Source organism: Cucurbita moschata, unplaced genomic scaffold (assembly GCF_002738365.1).
Source record: "Cucurbita moschata cultivar Rifu unplaced genomic scaffold, Cmos_1.0 Cmo_Scf00003, whole genome shotgun sequence".
In the NCBI taxonomy this organism is placed as follows: Eukaryota; Viridiplantae; Streptophyta; class Magnoliopsida; order Cucurbitales; family Cucurbitaceae; genus Cucurbita; species Cucurbita moschata.
Window position 1 is genome coordinate 6,699,367 of NW_019268519.1, and position 18,403 is coordinate 6,717,769.

General features: G+C 36.8%; 3 protein-coding genes and 1 non-coding gene across 6 annotated transcripts; all 4 read left to right on the forward strand.

Annotated features, from left to right (window-relative positions):
* The first annotated feature begins 3,074 nt into the window (after positions 1-3,074).
* LOC111440924 (nuclear transcription factor Y subunit C-9-like) lies at positions 3,075-6,249 on the forward strand. 2 transcript variants are annotated; one of them, XM_023077755.1, is made up of 4 exons: positions 3,075-3,100; positions 3,391-3,429; positions 4,486-5,324; positions 5,938-6,249. In XM_023077755.1, exon 3 carries the CDS (start codon positions 4,512-4,514, stop codon positions 5,292-5,294), a length of 783 nt encoding a protein of 260 aa, XP_022933523.1. In that variant the 5' UTR covers positions 3,075-3,100; positions 3,391-3,429; positions 4,486-4,511; the 3' UTR covers positions 5,295-5,324; positions 5,938-6,249. The 2 variants fall into 2 exon arrangements, with proteins under 2 accessions (XP_022933523.1, XP_022933524.1); XM_023077756.1 differs by lacking the exons at positions 3,075-3,100; positions 3,391-3,429 and adding an exon at positions 3,460-3,645.
* A 1,240-nt stretch (positions 6,250-7,489) lies between these two features.
* On the forward strand, positions 7,490-10,026 carry LOC111440866 (coleoptile phototropism protein 1-like). Of its 2 annotated transcripts, none has more exons than XM_023077691.1 (4): positions 7,490-7,773; positions 7,848-7,923; positions 8,292-9,395; positions 9,475-10,026. In XM_023077691.1, exons 1-4 carry the CDS (start codon positions 7,634-7,636, stop codon positions 9,928-9,930), a joined length of 1,776 nt encoding a protein of 591 aa, XP_022933459.1. In that variant the 5' UTR covers positions 7,490-7,633; the 3' UTR covers positions 9,931-10,026. The 2 variants fall into 2 exon arrangements, with proteins under 2 accessions (XP_022933459.1, XP_022933460.1); XM_023077692.1 differs by having other exon boundaries at positions 7,685-7,773; positions 7,858-7,923.
* Positions 10,027-11,099: 1,073 nt separating this feature from the next.
* TRNAE-UUC lies at positions 11,100-11,171 on the forward strand. Its single transcript has one exon. It is a non-coding gene; the product is annotated as a tRNA-Glu (tRNA).
* Positions 11,172-13,759: 2,588 nt separating this feature from the next.
* On the forward strand, positions 13,760-16,471 carry LOC111441019 (isoaspartyl peptidase/L-asparaginase 1). Its single transcript, XM_023077911.1, has 4 exons — positions 13,760-14,113; positions 14,566-14,796; positions 14,907-14,993; positions 15,819-16,471. The coding sequence occupies exons 1-4, from the start codon at positions 13,952-13,954 to the stop codon at positions 16,299-16,301; spliced, it is 963 nt and encodes a 320-aa protein (XP_022933679.1). The 5' UTR covers positions 13,760-13,951; the 3' UTR covers positions 16,302-16,471.
* The last annotated feature ends 1,932 nt before the right edge of the window (positions 16,472-18,403 follow it).

An 18,403-nucleotide genomic window follows, 5' to 3' on the forward strand; every position in this document is an offset into this window, starting at 1 on the left:
TACTCGATTATCCATGCATATGCGCCAAGTTTCATCTTTCTTTGGCACCAAGAAGTTTCGTATAGAACATGGACTCGATAAGCTCCTCCACTTTCTAGTATATAGCCCTTCTTCATGAGCTCCTCCACTTTTCTTTGAATTTCTTTTGTCTCAGATGGATTGACTCGATAAGCTGGTGTATAAGGAATGACAGTCCTTGGAATGAAGTCTATTTTATGTTTAGTACCTCTAATGAGAGATATTTCTTTATCTTGAAACATGTCTTCAACTTCCTGTAAAAGAGATTGAAAAACACTAGGCAAAGTCAAGTTGTTATAGTTAGATACCAAAAATCCTCGATTGTACATAAGTACAAAGATCGATTTTTGTGAAAACCTTCTCACCTCTCCAACTGTAGCAAAATAACTCTTTCTCTCCCTTCTTTTCTTCAATTTCATCTATTTCCCTTCTTTTCTTCAATTTCATCTCTTTTTTTCATTCTTCTTTTTTTCTCTTTGATTTTTCTCTATGTTTTTTCACTAAACTCTTGTTTTTCTTTCAACTCTTTTTCCTCAAACTCTTTCTTTCTTTCCTCAAACTTAAATTTATCAGCAAATACATTTGCAGAACTCAAAGAAAACTCAAAGGTACAAGAGTGGTTTTTCTACCATCTTTTACAAAAGAATTCCTATTCATATAGCCATCATACATAACCCTCCTATCAAATTGCCATGGTCGGCCAAGCAACATATCTCCAACTTGCATTGGTAACACATCACAAAGGACTTCATCTTTATATTTTCCCAAAGTAAAGATATTAAAGCTTGAGAAACTACCTTCATTGTTCCATTATCATTGAGTCATTGGATCTTGTAAGGTTTAGGATGATCTTGGGTTGGAATTTGCAATCTTTTGATCAACATGGTACTTACAACATTGGTGCAACTTCCACTATCAATGACAAGACTACAAGCAGTCCCCTTGACTAAACACCACGTGTGGAACAGGTTGTCTCTTTGATCATCAACATCATTCTCCGTAACTTGAGTTTTAACAAGTCTTCTTGTTATAAGTGCCAAATGAATCCCATCTTCCAGTTCCTCCTCATTCTTCTGGACTTCTTCAACTAGATCATTAATCTCCCCTCCATTTTCCTCGTCTTGGTTCATGATTGTACAAATAATAGTGAAATATGTTTAGGACCTCAAATACTCAACTCACTGATTTTACACTCAGGGACACTCGTGTTTATACACACAAAGGTAGGCTGTTTGGGAAAGTGACTAAATTATGATCAAGGTAGGCTAATATATGGGTAAAGCAATTCTGATAGTAGCAAGCTATTCAAAGCAATCAAGATAAGTTAATTATGAAATATCAACCAAATAAAACAAGAAGTGAACAAACAAATAAGAGACACAAAGATATTTTGGGATAGAATTGCACACTGGAAAAAATGAATTCCAAAGAGAATGGTTGTGAAGATTTGAGAACGATCTAACTTTCCTTTTTACAGAATTTGGAAAAATTTAGAAGTTATCTTCGGTTTTAAATGATGGAAAAAAAAATATTGAACACAACAATTTCAGAGGAAAGATAATGAAGAACGGTATGAATGGCAGCAAGAAAATAAATGAACAGATTTAAAGAAACGATAAACAATAGCGGAAATTAAAGATAAAATCAATTCTAGAGTCGGCCACAAAGATGCAACCTACGCTCTGATACCAAACTGATAAGGCAACCCTAATCCTCAGCCCAACGATCCAAGCTTTTGTTTTAGTAAAAACCCTCGAATCAAAGTAATTAACACCTTCTTATACGAAATTTGGATCAACCAAGAGATAATGCTAGAATTAGATTACCTCTTACAATCAAAGATCTAGAAGCAAGATTTGGAACCTTGTTCTAAATTGAGTCGCTCTACAATCTAACTTGATCAATGCTTGATTGAATGGCTCGGGTGCAATTCTACCCCAAGAATTGATTGAAACTTGGAAATGACAAATATGATGCTCGAATTTCTAAGGGAAACGTCTCAATTTGAGATCTGAATTACATTCATCCACGAATTTAAATTTTACATAACATATTGTGGGTATTTATAGTCTCCCGATAAAAGACGTTTGTGGACGGGATTTATTCCCGATCCCTTTTAATCTCCGCAAAAGAATAAGGCAAATTGACATTTGACTTTTACATAATTTATGAAATTATAAATAGTTTTTTTTCTAACAAATATTAATGTACTTGAGTGACTAATGCGACAGGTTTGAAATCAATTGAGCTCACATAGATTCGAATTCTGTTGTTGACATAATTTTTTGAATCTTCTTGGCAATAGGTTCATTTGGAACACCGTGATTCTTATCAATATGCGTCCACCAGTAGAAACACTGGGAGGTCCGACATCGTGGTGATCGTGGTGACAGGTACACTACCAATTTCAAGTCATTACGCTTTTACAATATTTGATTCTAGTTCTACGAATTCTTTATAGATGATGTTTTAAGAGTTAAATTCCACGTAAGAGCTTAGGATAAGATGACAATAACAACTTTAGGTAATAGAAATCTTCGGTCGTTACATTTCCAACCCAAACAACATTTATTAAATAACAAATCTAATCAACTCAATCCAACTATAAAATTTTTTTAACTTAATTTGATTCAAGTTTGTTAAGATAATTTATTCAAAATTTCAGTAAAAAAAATATTTTTTATTTTAATAAAAACAAAACTTCAGTTACCTCTATTTACTTATTTTAAAACCTTTAATAAATTCTCACTCAATTTGAATATATATTTGTGAAAAAAATTACCGTTAAAAATTATTTTCAAAAGTTGTCCTGAAATTAAATAAAAAATATATATTTTAAAATTAACAATAAATATAAAATATTCGATCCATAAAATCTTCGTTTGTTTAACTAAATCGAACTTAATTTAAATAAATTTTAAGTTGAATTGAATGGATTGGGTTTTGGGAAAGAGAAAAAGAAAAGGAAAATAAGAAACCAAATGATGGACTATAAAAAGGACCTTTTGGCTATGACAATTGTAAGTCGAAATCGAAGACATATATATACACTCTCAGCTATTCCTTTCCTTCCTTTTTAAAGGTCAGGTTTTTAACCCTAAAAAAAAAAAAAAAAATTAATCTTTTGGAATTAAGACCTTCAGAATCTCTCTGATTTTCTCTTCCGCAACCCCCAGAGAAGAGGGAAAAAAAAAAAAAAAAAAAAAAGTTTTCATCCAATTTGGAGATCTCCATTGCACTGTACGGAGAATTTCCAAACCCCAACAAACAGAACAAAAAGTCTCAAATATAACATCATGGGTCATCCTCCGTTCTTCGCCGTAGATCTCTTTTTCAAGCTTTTTCTCATCGATTTTCCTTTTTCGCTTTCAGGGTCTTCAAGATCTTGCTCAATTGGGGTCTCTCAAAAAGGTAATTCTACTCTCCTCTCTCTCTCTCTCTCCCTCTGCTTGATCCTTTTTGTCTGTAAATTTTATGATTTCCTTTCTGGGTTTGTTGTGGAAATCATTAATTGTTCTTGAAATAGCTTTTTGGGTTCTGTGATTGCCGGATGTTGATGATCTTTTGATATGAAAATAGCTGAAATCAATGTGAAGGAAGATTGGTTCTCTATCGACTGCTCGTTAGGTTTTCTTTTGGTATGAACATGAATGAGTCGTATGTTGGATTAGGATAAGATCAATATATCAATTTCCTCGTTTAATTTTGTGTGATCTCTACCTGTTTGATGAATTGCATCTGAGTGAAATCAACAGTAAAGCAGGGGAGTTTCTTGTAGCTTGTTGGTTGTTTGTAGGATTTGTTTTCGCCGCGTGTTTAATCATGATCGACATGGAATTGGGGCTTGGTTGTGATGTTTTTCGTGTCATTTAAGGATTGATGTAGCTGTTTTGCTTAGCCTGTACAATGAAATATAGGTTAGGAAGCATGTAGATATAGATTTTTGCACATTTGGACCTCGAACCAGTTCGAAATATATCATTGACATGTTTGGAAATTACTCGAACCAGTACGAAGATGTAAGATCTATAATAAAGAAAGAAGGTGAGGAGTCCAATATCTTAGCATAATACTGACTGGTAGTCGACTTGTACGAGTTCTGTGCTGTGAATTTTCTTCATGGAAAAGCCTTATTGATATGTTTTGATATGAGATCTATTGATTTCGGAGAAATTTTACTGTAATCAATGATCACTCTCGAAGTGTGCATTGATTTTACTTCGAGCGATTCAGTTTTTAAGGCCCAGTCGTTCTGATGGGTTGAATCGTTGATAATGAAGTGAAAGGTTCATATATCATGGTCTCTGTCTTGTAAACGTTCTCTGTGGTAGATTCCTATTACTTGTCGTAGAATTTTGACAACTTTCGGGTTTCTTCCTGGTTATAAAAGTTGTTCCTTTTCCTCCCTCCTGAGATCTATCTGTGTAGTGTTTATATTTTGATTATTCCCTTTTTTGTTCTTTTTAGAAGTTGTCAAGTTTATTTAGACCTTGATGGATCAGCAAGGGCATGGCCAGCCTCAATCCATGGGAGCGGTTGGCAGTGGTGGTCAGATAGCATATGGCAGTAACTTGTACCATCCCGGCCAAATAACTGTAGGCTCGACTTCTGGATCTGTTGTTACATCGGTTGGAGGTATTCAGTCTACGAGTCAACCTGGTGGAGCGCAGCTTGGTCAACATCAACTTGCTTATCAGCATATCCACCAGCAGCAGCAACAACAGCTTCAACAACAGCTCCAGACTTTCTGGGCTAATCAGTACCAAGAGATTGAGAAGGTAACGGACTTCAAGAACCATAGTCTTCCCTTAGCAAGGATCAAGAAGATCATGAAGGCTGACGAGGACGTACGAATGATATCAGCTGAGGCACCTGTTTTATTCGCTAGGGCATGTGAAATGTTCATCCTTGAATTGACTTTACGCTCTTGGAATCATACTGAAGAGAACAAGCGCAGAACGCTTCAAAAGAATGATATTGCTGCAGCTATCACCAGAACTGACATTTTCGATTTTCTGGTTGATATCGTGCCTAGGGAGGATCTGAAAGACGAAGTACTCACATCAATTCCAAGAGGATCGATAACAGTTGGAGGACCTGGAGATGCACTTCCTTACTGCTATATGCCGTCTCAGCATGCACCTCAGGTCGGAGCACCCGGAATGATTATGGGCAAGCCTGTGATGGACCCGGCTATATATGCTCAACAATCACACCCTTACATGCCTCCACAAATGTGGCAACACACACAAGATCAAGCCCCTCCTGATCAATAGTAGCTTGCCACACATAAACGAAGGAGAACCGTATGTTTCACTTTGTTCTTTCCGTGTGATCTCTTTTTATTCAAATCGAAAAGTTAGTTCTGTGGTGGTATATATATAATGTTTCATATGGTCTATACTATCTTCGAGAAGATTTCTTGTTTTCGAGTTTGTGCATATTTCAAATTTCGTTTCGTTCTGTAATGTTGCATGTTTTTGTTGAAAAACATTGCCTTTCAAGTGCATTTGAAGTATATATTATCATCAATCATACATGCAGCTTACACTTTCCATTTGAGTTGGAACTTTAATAAACTCAAATTTTTTTGTTTCAACTCCCATTCCATTGAATATTTTGAAGGGGCGTTTCGATAATACGTCTGGTTCGTATAGCCAAAACCGAGTCTATGTTTGGCAGTATATTTCGTCTGTACGGACTGTAGTTGAGAAGTCGTGTTTGTATTGGTATATGTGTTGTTTGCTTATCTTAGACTATGAATGGTATTTTACAATCACAAACCCACGAATTAAGATCATCCCGACTTGAGCTTCTCGAAACTCGATCGTTTCAAACTCGTGAACCAAACACCTTCATAGTTAGATTTAAGATTTTTGTTTGGCCTATACTCACACCATTTCCTGTCACTTGTTGCAGACGGAGTCTCCTCCGAGCAAGCTCATGTCGATGCCAAACCACACACACACACACACAACAGTCCGATCGGAGAATTTACACCGAAGATTTGATCTGAAGCCCTTCATAATACTTCCTGTAGATATTTTGCTTGACAAGAGTAGATATCTTGATTGAGCTATAAAAAGTTACTCCTCTTTCTCTATTTATGCTTTACTATTCTCTGCATTGTTGGTAATGACAGTAAAAAAATGTGTAACTTTATATCATACCTGAAAATATTTGATGCTTTTCTTCACATTCCCATATAAAGAAACTGTAGTTTCCTTATTCTGTTTAGTTGAACTTAATGTTATAAAACAACTTATCTATCTATCTGTCTTTAATAACTCACCCAACCATAGCTGCACGAAGTAGCTTTTGAAGATCTTCAAAATTTCGTGTAAATATTCCATGGCGACGTCTTCGGTTGATGAGAACCCGAAGAAAATCGGAATCAAAATTTGAAATCTCTTTGTTATATTCATAATAATCATTTAAGTGCAGATGATTTCTAAGATCGAATTTTCTTTTTCCTTGTTTTTCTGCTCTGTTTTTGGGACAAAGTTTAGAACAGTTTTAAGTTGGCCGAACTCCATCGAATGAATACGTTGGTTGAATATCTGGTTAAAAGCATGACGTATTGGAGAAAAAAAGAATGCTTACTTATATAAACCCGAGCAAGTCATGGAAGTTTTGGCTTTGCGAGCGAGCTCGGAAAGTGGAGAGCTCATAGAAAGGTAACTAGGATATGGGGCCTAGAACATTGTAGGGTCTTTCTAAACATCTTAAACCCTTTCGTAGTGTTTCTTTTATCGGTCGTAGTTTTTCATTCGGTTGCACGTATCATTTTGTTGCACTTATGGGTATCATGTTATTACTTTTGTCTGGAATGCAGCTAAAAGTCTATTTGGAAATGAGGAAGATCATGAGCTTAGAAGACAGTATCCCAACTTGTAAGGCACTTTATTTCTTTTTTCTTTATACGATAGCAAAAGACTTTTAAGTAGTACCTATAGATTCAACGTATATTCATTCCTTACAAAATATAAACATAGATTCGTTTCTTTAATTGTTGCCGAACATTATAGACCATACATTTTTTAGAAAACTTTTCGACAAAACAAATTTTCCACAACTTAGAACGTGTCACAGTATCGACCACATGCACTATTTGAAACATTCATGGCTGAGGATTAAGCACTCAGTTTCATGATAATACAACTAATGCTATAAGGATTGGGTTGTGATTATGGCTACATTGTAGCAGACATTGAAAGAGACGGGTGAGGTCATCAACTTCTTGTTTGTGGATAAGAATGAAGAACAAATGAGTGCTGATTGTTGTTTCTAATTTTGTCTTCTGGACATTTTCTGACAATGACATCCGACAGTAGAAGCCAACTAACTCCATTAATGTGTAATTACTTCATTAGCTAACAGACATTCCTTTTGTCTAGAACTCTGTAATGAAGCATTTAATGTTTTTTCTTTCACTTTTTGGATGAAGAATGACCTTTTTGGTTATGAAAAGTCCTATTTAAGGAGATGTGTACTATTCATCTGACCATAGCAGAAACAAAAAACACAAAAAGTGAAAACAGAACACTTTCTGCTGTTCTTCTGAAACTTTAAGGAAAAACTAGAGTACAGAATTGCCACCATTGTTCCTGTTGAGATGACAGAAGGAAGGAGGAATCTAAATAGGGAAATCCCGACGTGTGGATCCGTGATCGGCGGGAAGCGGAACAAATGTGTCATTTTTCCAGTCAAATCAAGCCTGGTTGCTGAGTCTATGGACAGAAGTAACAAGAACTGGTAAACTCCTGATACACTAACATATACCTCTCCTCTCTTTGAGCACGTCTTAACTTAAAATCTTCTCAATGAAGGATTGTTCAGACAAAACCAGCATACGAAAGCGACTTAATTGTTCGAGTTGGGGATTTCAGATTTAACTTGCACAAGGTATCAGTTTTAGCTATTTCAATACGAATCTTTAAGAGATGCAGCCTTTTCGAGTTCATTGATTCGAGTTCGATTCATGTTCTTCATTAATCCCTGTTTTTCAAGTATTGTTATTGTGATGTCCCACATTGGTTGGGGAGGAGAACAAATCACCATTTATAAGGGTGTGGAAACCTTCCCCTAACAGACGCGTTTTAAAGCCTTGAGGGGAAGCCCGAAAGGGAAAGCCCAAAGAGGACAATATCTGTTAGCGGTGGGCCTGGGTTGTTACAGTTATCCTATGTCGTCTATTTTCGATTTGAAACATGGACGGTTTATCTTATATAAAATTTGAAATTCTTGAGTTGGATTGTGATGGATGTTTTCAGCTCCCAATGGTAGCAAGAAGCAAATACCTGAATAGAATGATAATCCAAAACAGTAGCCATGAAGTGCAAAAGAACAACAGTGTGAGTACCATAGAACTTGACAATCTTCCAGGTGGGGCTATGGCTTTTGAGTTAGTGATGAAATTCTGCTATGGATGGAAGGTTGATTTAACTGCTAAAAATGTTGCTCCTCTTTACTGTGCTGCACATTTCCTAGAAATGACTGATGATCTTACACAAGGGAATTTAACTTCCAAAGCAGAAGCCTTCATGAGCTTTGTAATATCATCATCATGGAATGATACATTCAAAGTTCTCAAAAGTTGTGAATCCATTTCTCGATGCGCAAATCGGCTTCACATCCCGAAACGTTGTTCTGAAGCAATTGCTTTTAAGGCTTGTATGAATCCAGAGGCGTTCTGTAACAATGACTATAATGTTGATAACGTAAAGCTCGAGGTTGTCGCTGACAACTGGTGGTTTGCGGATGTTTCATTTCTTAGGATTGATCATTTCATTGAAGTGATTGAATCGGGTAAACGAAGAGGAATGAGGTCCGAGGTTATAGGATCTTGTATAGCTCATTGGACAATGAGATGGTTTTCTTCTGCAGTGAACGGACTCGAGAATTCGACGTTGCAGCATCTCAACAACAAGTTGAGATCAGTTACGGTTGAAAGTTTGATTCGGATACTTCCGTTCGAGGAAAACTCGGTTACCTCTAGTTTTCTGCTTCATATTTTGAAGCTGGGATCTGTAATGAAGATTGACTCTGAATTGTTAACCATACTAGAAAGTAGATTGGCCATGATGTTGGAAAAATGTGACGCCTCGGATTTACTTGTCAAGAACTACGGAGAAGGCGATAGTGTTTACGACGTTGCCATTGTTACTCGGGTGGTGAAATCTTATGCAGCTCACATAACAGATAACTCTCAAACCAATCTACTAGTTGTTGGTCGATTAGTGGACGATTATCTTATGCTTGTTGCACGAGATCAAAACCTCAGGGCGGATTGTTTCCAAGTCCTTGTCGAGGCATTGCCGCAAAACGCTCGGGTTTGTTTCGACAATCTGTATCGAGCAATTGATATGTACCTGAAGGTAAGCAACTTTCATATACATCTCATTTGGGAAATGCAAAGTTTGAACTTGAATGATGAAAGAAGTCTTGGTTTTGCAGGCACATCCTGAGTTAACAGAAGAAGAAAGGACATGTCTATGTAGCTCATTGAAATACCATAAACTATCACAAGCAGCAAGGGAACACATAATGAGAAACGATCGGTTACCATTGAAATACACGACGAGTTTTATTCTTTTGGAACAAGTCATGACGAGGCCTCGAGCCGAATTTGGAATGAGTAACGGTCAAACGAAAAGCCGAGTTGTGATGGGTGAAAGTAGGGGAGGGTCGAGTTGGATGATGAGTTCACAGAAGGAGATAAGTAGGATGAAAAGGGAGGTTGAGACAATGAAAGGGCAGCTCAATGATATTCAGATGTGCAAGACAAAGCTTGAAGGTCAAGTAAAGAAAGGTTTCAATTACAAGAAAAACTTTGCTAGTGTGAGGAAAATCGTCTGTTTAGGGTTCAATAGTGCTAAGATGAACATTGGCTTTGCTTCATTCTCAACTTGAACAAATCTGCTGCATTTTGTAAAAGAAATTCTTCGTTTTGTCGTATGATGTCGTAAATACGATCGTGTCGAGCCACGATAATGAATTCATTCTTGTATATTGCTGCTGTTACCTTATCATACTCAACCACTTCAAACCTTCCAAGTCCACGTATTTATTACTTCCTCTCGTTAACTCCCATTGTTTCATCTAATCAAAAAATTTCTCCGGTTATCTTACTTGCAATGATTCAACAAGTTGTGCTTTCGTCTAGCGTTAGGATATTTGACTTTACCCTTAAGAAATTTATTGAAGTATGGATATGGTAATTTCATCCTACTAGATGTTTTCGACCAACCGAAGTTCATACATGATGGTTTGAATCCCTTAACACTGCTATTATCTTACCTACAATGACTCAAAAAGTTCCAAATCAACTAATTGAAGTTCATATGATCATAAGCATGCGTATTTTCCTCTCAACATGCTTGAATGAACTTATTTAGCATTTGGTATGTAAAACATACTCGAGGTTCAATTTCATCTTACTAGGTGTTTTCGACGTACCCAAGTTCATACATGATGGTTTAGCATGCTTAGTTTTGGGGGTCATGCTCAACCACCTCAAACAGTCCAAAGTGGTTATTGCAAGAGTCCTTCGTACATGATGGTTTAGCATATGTGTTTATTGTAAGAGTCCAAAGTGGTTACTTACCCTCTTTTAACTTCCATTATTCCATTTAATCGAGAATTTCCTCCTATTATCTTACTTACCATGATTCAAAAAGTTCTATTGTTGTCTAGCGGTTAGGATATCTAGCTTTCACCCAGGAGACCCGGGTTCAATTTCCGACAATGGAAATTTTATGTCCCAATTGAAAGAAGGACTACTTCAAACAGTCCATTATTCCATTTAATCGAGAATTTTCTTCTATTATCTTACTTGAAGTGATTCAAAAAGTCCCATTGTTGTCTGGTTAGGATATTTGGCTTTCACCTAGGAGACTCGGGTTCAATTCCCGGCAATGGAAATTTATGTCACTCTTCAGTATTCTTCGTTGAAGTATGGACAAGTAAAGCATACTCGATGTAAGCATGCTTAATTTTGAGGGTCATGCTCAGCTACTTCAAACAATCCATTATTCCATTTAATCGAGAATTTTCTTCTATTATTTTAAAGTGATTCAAGTTCCATTGTCGTCTAGCGGTTAGGATATTTGGCTTTCACCCATAAGACTCGGGTTCAATTCCCGGCAATGGAAATTTATGTCACTCTTTTAAGTATTCTTCGTTGAAGTATGAACGACTTAATTTTGAGGGTCATGCTCAGCTACTTCAAACAGTCCAAAGTGGTTATTTACCCTCTTTACCGTTGAATATATTCCTCTTTCCTCTTTACCATATAAATCAACCCTTATTTTTTAGGTAAAGGTAAAGGTATGGTTACTTACCCTCGTTATCGTCGAATATATTCCTCTTTCCTCTTTCAACCCGTCCAAGTCGTCCAAAGTGGTTACTTACCCTCGTTACCGTCGAATATATTCCTCTTTCCTCTTTACCATATAAATCAACCCTTATTTTTTAGGTAAAGGTAAAGCGTACCTGCACATATTTGGTGAATGCGGGAAAGGCCATAGAAGTCAAGATAGAGCAATAACATGCATTAAATCTCATTTAGTAGTTGATAGATTGTTTATTTCATTATTCATGTCTAAAGACCATGTTACTTTTATTTTCTTATTTTAAATTAAATGTGTAAGTCAATGACTTCATTTTAAAATGTTTATTATGAATTTCCCCCTATGTTATTTAAAGCATGCATGTGGTGACGTCACTAGTTTAGAGAAGAAAATTAGGGGCGTTACACCCAACATAGAATTGCTCCATATAAAGCACGCTTAATCATGAAGTTCCTATGGTTGAGCCACAAACAAATGAATGTGCAACTTGTTGGTATAGGCAGTGACTTTCAATTCTTTTATATATTTATTAGCTATCTTATCCTTAGGATCGCTCTTATTTGGATGTATTCTCAGTCATTCATGTACCCTTCCTTACTCGAGTTAGAGATGTCCAATGGGCAGGGTGGGGATGGGGAAGTCTTCCTCGTCCCCATTCCGGCACCTAATTCATTCTCCATCCCCATCAAAATTCTCCACACACACATGCGCGCACACACACCTAATGGAAAAAAAAAAAAAAAATGTTCCCTCACTTCCTCTCCGATTTTTTGTCATCCCCTCCTCATTTGGGTCAAGTCCTGCGGGTAAAATGGACATTTCTAACTCGGATCTCACATGCCCAATAATTTCTACTTTGGTTCTTCCTTGAACCACATCTTACTAGGACAGGTATCGCTCTTATACCATTTGAATCAACTCATGTCCAAGATTTGGATTAAGATTCGAAATTTGAATTTGGCACCTACGTCCCAACATAGAATTGTTCTAAGTGAAGCACGCTTAACCATGAGGTTCCTATTATTGAGCCAACGAAAAGGAAGGTGCACCTTGTTGGTATAGGTAGTGACTTTCAATTCTTTTAAATCTTTCTCAGTCATCCTATCCTCGAGATGGCTCTCATTTAGTTGTGATTTTGGTTCATTCATGTACCCTCATTTACCCTAGTTTCATATTATATGTCACCACCTACTATTCAATATTACATTATTAATGTTAGATTTTCATACGGTGGATAATATTACACTGTACATAAAATAATAAAACAAAATTAATAATTAAGTACGAGACCTTATGCACAAAAATCTCAATAATTAGATATATTAGATATAAAAAATATATTTATTTCAAACCCGACCTGACTAGGAAGTGCCTATCTGCAACCTGATTCACCGACCGTCGACTTGAATCGCTTGCCTCTACTACGATCCAACCCGACCTGACTAGGAAGCATCTATATGCGTGTGCCACTTGTCACATTGAAAGCACAATTGCTCCTCCAAGAAAAATTTCAGAAAATTTAGATCTCCAGCCGTAGACAATGGATGAAAATGGTACATATATTATAGAAATTACCGAAATGCCTGAGGATGAGAATTGAAGTGTATGTTGATTTTAATGATTTCCATTGTACTAGAAAAGATGGTGTGATATTGTGATCTCCAGTTGTTGATGGATGTTATCTCTCCATTGAGCTTGCATAAACGTTTAGATCATGAATTCCATGATTTGGTGATTGATGACATAATCTCTCTAACTAAGCATGCACGAGAGAGAACTAGGTTAAGATTAGGGCACTAGACTAGAGCAGTTTTCGTGTTAACCTAGGTTAGTACGTTTTTAGTAGACCAAGATGTTGAACACACAACTCTTTGTGAGAAACACTCGCACTCTTTCTTAAGACCAATCGAGAAGAGATTACAAGACACTGTAAAATACTATTCCAACTTGTTTTACTTGTACTGCTCGATATTAAAAACTTGGTAGGTTGGAGGGGTATTTACAAAAAAGACCAATAATTTATTCCTAAAATACATAAATCATTTTGTTAAAATATATTGATATCTTATTCTTAAAATACATAAATTATTTTTTCTAACCGACTTATTTCTATTGGGCTAGTGATGATATTTTAACACTCTCCCTCAACACTAGTTCTTGTTTGTCGCACCATGTTGAGATGACCGTGAAAGCTCTCATATTTGTCGGTATTTAACCCTCTTGTAAACAATTCTCGGCCGCCTCATTTGGAGCACGTTAGATTATAATATTTACAAAAATACTTTTTAGTGGATTAGATTTGATACTATTTTGTGTAGTTAGTATATGCAATTGGCATTAAATAAATGAAAAATTAAAAAGTTATTTAATAATAAAACAAAAATCAATACCTACCTTGGTTACATCGAACAAAGCAAGCCTTCTAATAATCTCACGTCATGTCATCAAGACGACTAAGCGGCTCTCTCTGCCTCCATCATCGACAGATTGGAGCAATTGCATGAACCCTCCCGTAAATCGTCGGCGATCGATCTTCTAAATTACCTAGGGTTGGTGGTTTGATCCATTGGCGCGGGACCTAAATGGGTTGGGCAATTGCTCTTCACGGCGGCGCCGGCGACATCCCTCTCTCTTTGTCACTGGACCGCCGCCAACCCCGCGAGGAAACCCTCCGTCGTTGCCTGCAGATCGGCGTTCAAGCTCTCAAAGAGCAGAAACCTCCATTGGATGTTGTTGAACTTGTGGTGAATATTATTTACTCCCTCTCTCTGTTTTTCTACCACTCTGGTTTAATATAAAATTGGTTCGATTAAGTTTGTGTAATCTTAGAGTTCGTAACGATTTTGTCTATTGATTTGTGTGCATAACGATTTCTTTCACAATGTTGTTTAAAATTTGTAATGATTGATCTGTAATGTAAAAAATTCCAATAGGTTGTAATGGAATTTCTGTGTGTATAGATGGATGAATTGCTTGGAGAACAAATGTGTATTTCATTTTTGTAAGAAACCAAAATGAAATTCTCAACGACATACAAAAAATAAACATCGTGATTACAAGTACTGTAGTACAGATTATCTCGACTTGACGATCAATTCATGGTTATATATGGCTTCTTTTCCATGGTAAGATGGTCAGCTTTTGAACTGTAGGTTCTCTTACACTTTCCCGTGCTGTTGAATTTGTTCTTGTACAGGTACGAGAGCTCGAAAACTGTCCACATTTCAATGCAGGTAGGGGCTCTGTCTTAACAACCAATGGCACCGTCGAAATGGAAGCTAGCATCATGGATGGTAAGAAGAGATGTGGAGCCGTTTCTGGGCTCACCACTGTTGTTAATGCCATATCTCTAGCAAGGCTTGTTATGGAGAAAACACCTCATATATATCTAGCATTTGATGGAGCTGAGGCTTTTGCAAGGGAACAAGTTAGAATTTCTACCCCGTTCCTATGTACACAGATAGATGCTTTGCGATTCATGACTGTTTTATTTGTGCACCAATTTCTTATCTGTTCAATTTTCTTAAAATTGTCAAGGGAGTGGAGACCACTGATCCAAGCTACTTTATCACCCCACAGAACATTGAAAGGCTAAAACAAGCTAAAGAGGCAAACAGTGTGCAGGTTTGCTTCTTATCTTTGTTGAAGATTGTTGGGAGATAGTCTCACATTAGCTAATTTAGGGAATGATCATGGATCTATAAGTAAGGAATACATCTCCATTGGTATGAGGTTTTTTGGGGAAGCCCAAAGCAAAGCTATTAGAGCTTATACTCAAAGTGGACATTATCATACCATTGTGGTGGGTCGTTATTCCTAACATGATAACAGAGTCATGCCCTTAATTTAGCCATGTCAATAAAATCGTCAAATGTCGAACAAAGAAGTTGTGAGCCTTGAAGGTGTAGTCAAAAGTGACTCATGTGTCGAACAAAGGGTGTACTTTGTTCGAGGGCTCCCGAGAAAAGGAGTCAACCTCGATTAAGGGGAGGATATTCGAGGGCTATATAGAACTCAGGGGCTCTATGGTGTACTTTATTCGAGAGGAGGATTGTTGAAAATTGTTGGGAGAGAGTCCCACATTGGCTAATTTAGGGAATGATCATGGGTTTATAAGTAAGGAATACATCTCCATTGGTATGAGGTATTTTGGGGAAGTCTAAAGCAAAGCCATTAGAGCTTATATTCAAAGTCATTAGAGCTTATACTCAAAGTGGACATTATCATACCGTTGTGGAGAGTCGTTATTCCTAACAATCTTCTATCCCAAACATGACTTTGACTGCTCTCTTTATGAACCGAAAGTTTATAGGTCTAGATATCCGTCTAATAGGGTTGAAAAAATCACATTATGGAGTTTCCATGAGATTTTTATGTTTTAGCATCGGTTGATTTCTATGGTACTTTTTGTTTCTGCACATTGATAGCTGTTGTCATGAACACTTATAGATTGATTATACTCAACCAAGTCCCCAAGCCACAGTACAAGAAACTGAGATTGGAAATGGTGACAGTCAAATCGGGACTGTTGGATGTGTGGCTGTTGATAACCATGGGAATTTAGCTGCTGCAACTTCCACTGGTGGATTAGTAAACAAAATGGTCGGTAGGATCGGCGACACTCCATTAATAGGGGCCGGGACGTATGCTAACCATCTCTGTGCAGTTTCTGCAACTGGAAAGGGCGAAGCCATCATACGTGGTACTGTGGCAAGGGATGTGGCAGCTCTAATGGAGTTCAAGGATCTATCTCTTGAAGAAGCAGCAGCTTGTGCTGTCGAAAGTGTTCCGAAAGGCAATGTTGGGTTGATTGCAGTATCAGCCTCGGGCGATGTTGCTATGCCTTTCAACACGACTGGAATGTTCCGAGCTTGCGCAACTGAAGATGGTTATTCAGAGATTGCAATATGGCCTTCCAACATGACTGAATGAATGTTGTTGCCGCGAAGCCTGTACTGAAGTTTGGTTCTATCTTCAGCTGTCAGAGAAATCCTCTGTTGTTTCCTTCCTAAAGTATTAAGAATAGCCTTCCAAAGGATCTTTCGTTTTCATTTATTTGGTTGGATTTCTATGGCTAGCTTTTCTTTAAACACCGTTAACAATATATATATATATATATATATATATATATATATATATATATGTTTTTTATTTTTGACCTAACTTTCAAAACCCAAGGCCAACTCATGTTCGTTTTCATGTCTGTTAAATGTCATTTTAAAGTAGAAGAACAAAAACATGGTATTTGATTGAATGATGGCATTTGCTGGGGATAGAATTAGGGAAGGGTTCTCTTTGGAATTAGACAAGGGACTCTTGTGGCAAGGACAATTGTGCATGCCTGAAAGCATTAAAGCTCAAGGAGGATCAGGTACTAATGTAGGCCCATGGTTTGCCTTTTTTATACATCTATCAAGACATAAAGCACTATTTTCAGTGGCGATGTATAAAAAGGATAGTGGAATTTGTGAATTTGTGAACAAGTATCTAGTTTGCTTTGTTTGCTTATTGTTGAAGGCACTGTTGGGATTAATCTTGATTAATCAATCAAATTTTGGAGTGAGTCGTCTTGATATCTAAGAGTGACCATCATATGTTCCAAGTTCGATCTAAGAATTATTCATTTTTCTAACTAGCTCTTGGTTGGAATCATTCCTTACGTTAGGTTTATTTGTGAAAGTTTGCAAGGATTTCTAGATTTGCAAATCTAGTATTGTTGGCTCTTATCATTTGGTATCAGAGCATTTGGTTCTTTGGTCAGCTCTAGAGTTTGCAAGTATCCTAGAAGGACCTCTAGCTTTGCAAATCCAACATTGTTGGTGATTATCATTTGTATCAGAGTATTTGGTCGACGTTCTTTGGCCGACTCTAGAGTTTTCAAAGATTCTGTTGTAAAGATCCTAGAATGACCTCTAGTTTTGCAAATCCAGCGTTATTGGCGCTTATCATTTGGTATCAGAGTATTTGGTTCTTGTTCTTTGGCCGACTCTAGAGATGAAATTTCTTTACTTTATGTTATTTTTTTCTGTCAATTTTTCTGAGTCATGGATTATCAATATATATATATATTATATGAAAAAATTGTTAGTAAAAAAAGAAAAAGAAAAAGAAAACAATATTAAATTGTTATCATTTGATATCAAAACATTTGGTAGACGTTCATTGGCCGACTTTAGAGTTTGTATGGATCCTAGAAGGATCTCTAATTTTGCAAATTCAGCATTATTGGCGCTTATTAAAGAGGATATAACCGTAAACTTTATCGAAGGAATTCCTATATGATTAAAGGCTAAACATGATGTGGGTTATTATTGGTTGACTTACAAAATCGTTTCACATCGTATCAGGAAAATCCCCTTATTCCTTGGACGGTTGGGCACAACTATACTTGAAAGAATTGTTAGGTTATATGGATTGTCAGTGTGTAGCGTATTAGATAAGATTCGTGAATCACGTTGAACTTTTGGTGGAGACTTCAGAAGGTGTTGGGTACATGATTGAAGTTTAGTACAACCTTTCATCCCCAAACAAACGACCAGAACGTCTAAATCAAACTCTAGAGAACATGTTTTACGCATGTAGTTGGATTTTGCAAGTAGTTTAGATTTCAACTGACATCTCTTCGAGTTTGCTTACAGTAACAATTACCAAGTAACCATCGATATGACATCATTTGAAGTCCTCTACGAAAAGAGGTATAGTCCTTTGTATATTGATATGAAGTTGGCAAGCGGAAACTACTAAGACCAGAGTTAATTCAAGTTAAGAATGAGGCTATGTAGACGATCAAAACATGCAAGCATATAACCTAAGACAGACAAAAGAGTTACATTGATGTGCAATGTAGGGATTTAGAGTTTAGAGGGTGACTGAAGATAGCTCCTACGAAAGGCGTTATAAAGTTTTGGGCATAAGGAGAATCTATGTTCATATTACATTGATTAATCTGAGATACGGAAGCAGACTAGGTCCGAAGCATACTTGCGAGCATTCGCTACAACTCTCTTTAGAGACCATTATGTGCTATACTCTCC

Excerpts from the sequence above, each read along its gene's own strand:
- LOC111440866 (XM_023077691.1), top strand. The coding sequence starts at position 7,634 with ATGACAGAAGGAAGGAGGAATCTAAATAGGGAAATCCCGACGTGTGGA. Across the intron at positions 7,774-7,847 it reads GACAGAAGTAACAAGAACTG|GATTGTTCAGACAAAACCAG; the intron begins GTAAACTCCTGA and ends TTCTCAATGAAG. Across the intron at positions 7,924-8,291 it reads TCAGATTTAACTTGCACAAG|CTCCCAATGGTAGCAAGAAG; the intron begins GTATCAGTTTTA and ends GGATGTTTTCAG.
- LOC111440924 (XM_023077755.1), top strand. The coding sequence starts at position 4,512 with ATGGATCAGCAAGGGCATGGCCAGCCTCAATCCATGGGAGCGGTTGGC.
- LOC111441019 (XM_023077911.1), top strand. The coding sequence starts at position 13,952 with ATGGGTTGGGCAATTGCTCTTCACGGCGGCGCCGGCGACATCCCTCTC. Across the intron at positions 14,114-14,565 it reads TGGATGTTGTTGAACTTGTG|GTACGAGAGCTCGAAAACTG; the intron begins GTGAATATTATT and ends GTTCTTGTACAG. Across the intron at positions 14,797-14,906 it reads AGGCTTTTGCAAGGGAACAA|GGAGTGGAGACCACTGATCC; the intron begins GTTAGAATTTCT and ends AAAATTGTCAAG.